The sequence below is a fragment of the Anneissia japonica genome, unplaced genomic scaffold (genome assembly GCF_011630105.1).
Source record: "Anneissia japonica isolate Jap-2015-1 unplaced genomic scaffold, ASM1163010v1 scaffold1258_len173354_cov150, whole genome shotgun sequence".
In the NCBI taxonomy this organism is placed as follows: domain Eukaryota; kingdom Metazoa; phylum Echinodermata; class Crinoidea; order Comatulida; family Comatulidae; genus Anneissia; species Anneissia japonica.
Window position 1 is genome coordinate 116,311 of NW_022754736.1, and position 3,028 is coordinate 119,338.

Consider the following 3,028-nt stretch of genomic DNA (forward strand, 5'->3'; position numbering starts at 1 on the left):
ATATATATATATATAAATGATAAAAGTGCTTGAATTGGAACATAATGTTATAATCGTATCAAGCATAACACTTCAACTAAAAGCTGCCTTTATCAGTCTTTGGAGGAATTCTATAAGCGCAAATCTAACCCCCGGGCATTTTTCTTTCATACAAAAACAAAAACGGCCTCAATTGAAAAACATATATACTCACCCAAGATTTTCTCCTTCTTTCAAAGTCTGAGGAAGATTTAACCCACGTGTCTCCGGAAGCAATAAAGTAACAAAACCAGCCGCGAATGCTAGGCCTCCAAAGATGAGATAAGGGAGCTGTTCAAGACTGACCCCAATGAAGATGATCTGTGGGGCGATGATTCCACCGAGACTACCAATCATTGACGATAATCCTATTGCAGTATTTCTAGTATTACAAGAGTATAAATATGAAGAAATCACAAAGATCCTTCGAATGACCATGATAATGCGATGTAGGCGAGTATAAAACGATGGACGCGATTTATTTACTTATTTTTCGATTAACAAAACAAAAAAATACCATATTCAATGATTTTACCATGAAATTCAGGTAAAAAAATTTAGTCTTCGGTTTCGTTGGGGGCGTCTGAGTGTTTGACATTCAATTTGGGTTTCGGGCTATAAAGGTTGCGGAACGGAGGATTGCACAATTAATAGCCTACTTACCTAATTGGCGTTGGGTAAATTTCGGCGGCAACTATGTAGATTATTGTGTATGAGGCAGTGATGCTGAACTTTCCAACCATTCCGAGCGTTGCAACCCACATATTATTTGCTACCAAAAAAATATGTAACATTTCATAAGTTTATATTAATAATTACCATACTGATTATAATGCCATCCTAGTGTCTGCAACAGGTATATTAGGCCTATATTATTTATTTTTCGAGAGTTACTTTCTAATGTTCACTGTGACAAAACGAAGGTAAATCCCGGGTATTCAAGACCGAACAGCTCCGAAAATCTATTCAATTTTTATGTTCATTATCAAACAACAATAAATCACATATATCACTTAATTATGTCCGGCTGGGAATAATTTTAAAATTGTATGGTGATTTAATTTATTACAATTAACCTGTCAATTATATTTCTATGTGTAAAAAATAAATGTTTTTTTTTTTGCATTTTTGTACAAATAACAATATAATATATTTAATATTGTGAAAAGAATCAAACATACAAATAAATCATGCAAGTAGTTCGGGTCATGATTACTACAACTGGATGACATCAACAACTACTAATTTTGTTTTTCAATAATGTTATATACTGCAACATTAAGATTCGTTGATAACCTTACATATAAATGAGGTAGTTGCGCAAGCTACTCCAGCAAGTACCAATGTCGCACTTAGAATTATTCGGCGCCCCCAACGTTCAATCGAAATCCAGGCAAGAAACACAGCTGGAATCTCGACAAAACCAGCTAAAGCGTTGGCAGCATATTCGTTCGCTCCAAGATTGACTATGCTCAGAGATATACCGAAGTAAACTAAATCATTGACAAACCTACGAATGAGAAAATGAAAATTAGTTAAGGTTGTGCTGCCAAAATAATTGAAATAATTTGCACAGTGAATGCTCGTACTTGCGAAATGAACAAGAAGATATTAGTGCTCTAAATAAGGCCTCTATCGTTTCATTTTTTATTACTCTCTTTTTAGAAGATGAGGAGGGATGTCTGAAAAGAATATCTTTGTTTCTAACTTGAAAATGAATTCAAAGGGATCATGATTATTACATAATATTTAACCTTTTGTGCAACTGATCACGTAAACTAGTATGTTTTTCAACTTTATTATTATCGGTATTTAATGATGTTCTTGTTATAGTCATGCTATTTATCTTGATAATTGTTTAATTTACCATATAAAAGCAATCGTTAGAAATCGCATTCGAATATTTTTCAGGCGTAATATGTCAACTACTTTGAAATTTGACGAACCTTGAGTCTGCAAAATAAAAATACTTTTGCGAAAGAATAAGTCAATTACATTCTGATCGTTAGTAGTATTAGATGAACGTCTCATGATAACCATTATCATATTTAAGATCATCCCCTCTTTTAAAATCTATAAAACCTTAACACTTTAATTTATATATTGAACTCAATTAAAATGATAAAAGTTTTTGTTCTAATTCTTTCACACTCATGTGCATGCGTATTATTTAAAGGAATGTTATTATTGCCATGCGTCTAGAAAATACCTTATGATTCTAATTTATAAATGATGCATGGCAAACAAAAGAGATCAATATGATACGCCCTTTTCTTATCAGCAATTGACGACAAGACGAGATTTTCGAAGAGATTTTTTTCAAATAAGTATATAATGATATGACCGAGATAAGCTCTAAACTATCTTGCGGTAATGCTAAAATTATATATCAATAAATCGTTAAGAAAGAAGAATGTGCCAGTATAAAATAAAAGATACCCCAAACGTGATTCGAACAAGGGATCTTCTTCTGTCGATCTCTATGATAAAGATAAAACCCTAAATCGGCTTGCAACCATGCTGTGTATAAAAAACATCTTTTTAACTTCATTTTTTTTCTAATGTAAAGCGCAGTGAGGCTTCTAGCAAAGTGCGCCCAATCAAGATCGAAGTATTATTACCTTAATATTCTCTGGCGTAGGATCTTCGTCGTTCTGCCTGCAAAATTGCTTGCAGACATCTAAATTTGCTTGTGGGTCTTTGGTAAACTTGCATGCCTGCTTCAATATTTTTTCTGTGGTTTCCACTTCGTTTACAGCATGGAGCCATCGAGGAGATTCGGGAACAAGCCTAGTTTGAACATAGAATGGTGATTGCTTGTTCGTGTATAATATTAATACTTTTCTGCACACTAGTCTATTTAATTCGATTTAGGTCAAAATCATGGGCTACCGGGAAAAAATTGTTAACACAGCTTTTTTGGTATCAATTGATGTACACGGATGTCCTTTCTAACATGTGAAAACTCTTCAATCCTCCTTCGAGAATTGAATATATATATATATATATA

At 33.3% G+C, this 3,028-nt stretch overlaps 1 protein-coding gene across 1 annotated transcript in view; it reads right to left on the minus strand.

The window, feature by feature from the left end:
- Positions 1 to 3,028, minus strand: part of LOC117123225 (organic cation transporter protein-like) — a 13,743-nt gene that overhangs the window by 5,941 nt on the left and 4,774 nt on the right. Inside the window, exons 5-9 of the mRNA XM_033269075.1 lie at positions 2,640 to 2,808; positions 1,886 to 1,971; positions 1,320 to 1,528; positions 682 to 790; positions 194 to 400 (exon numbers count right to left, since the gene is read on the minus strand). Of these exons, the coding sequence (XP_033124966.1) occupies positions 194 to 400; positions 682 to 790; positions 1,320 to 1,528; positions 1,886 to 1,971; positions 2,640 to 2,808 (780 nt within the window). The remainder of the gene's footprint in view (positions 1 to 193; positions 401 to 681; positions 791 to 1,319; positions 1,529 to 1,885; positions 1,972 to 2,639; positions 2,809 to 3,028) is intronic.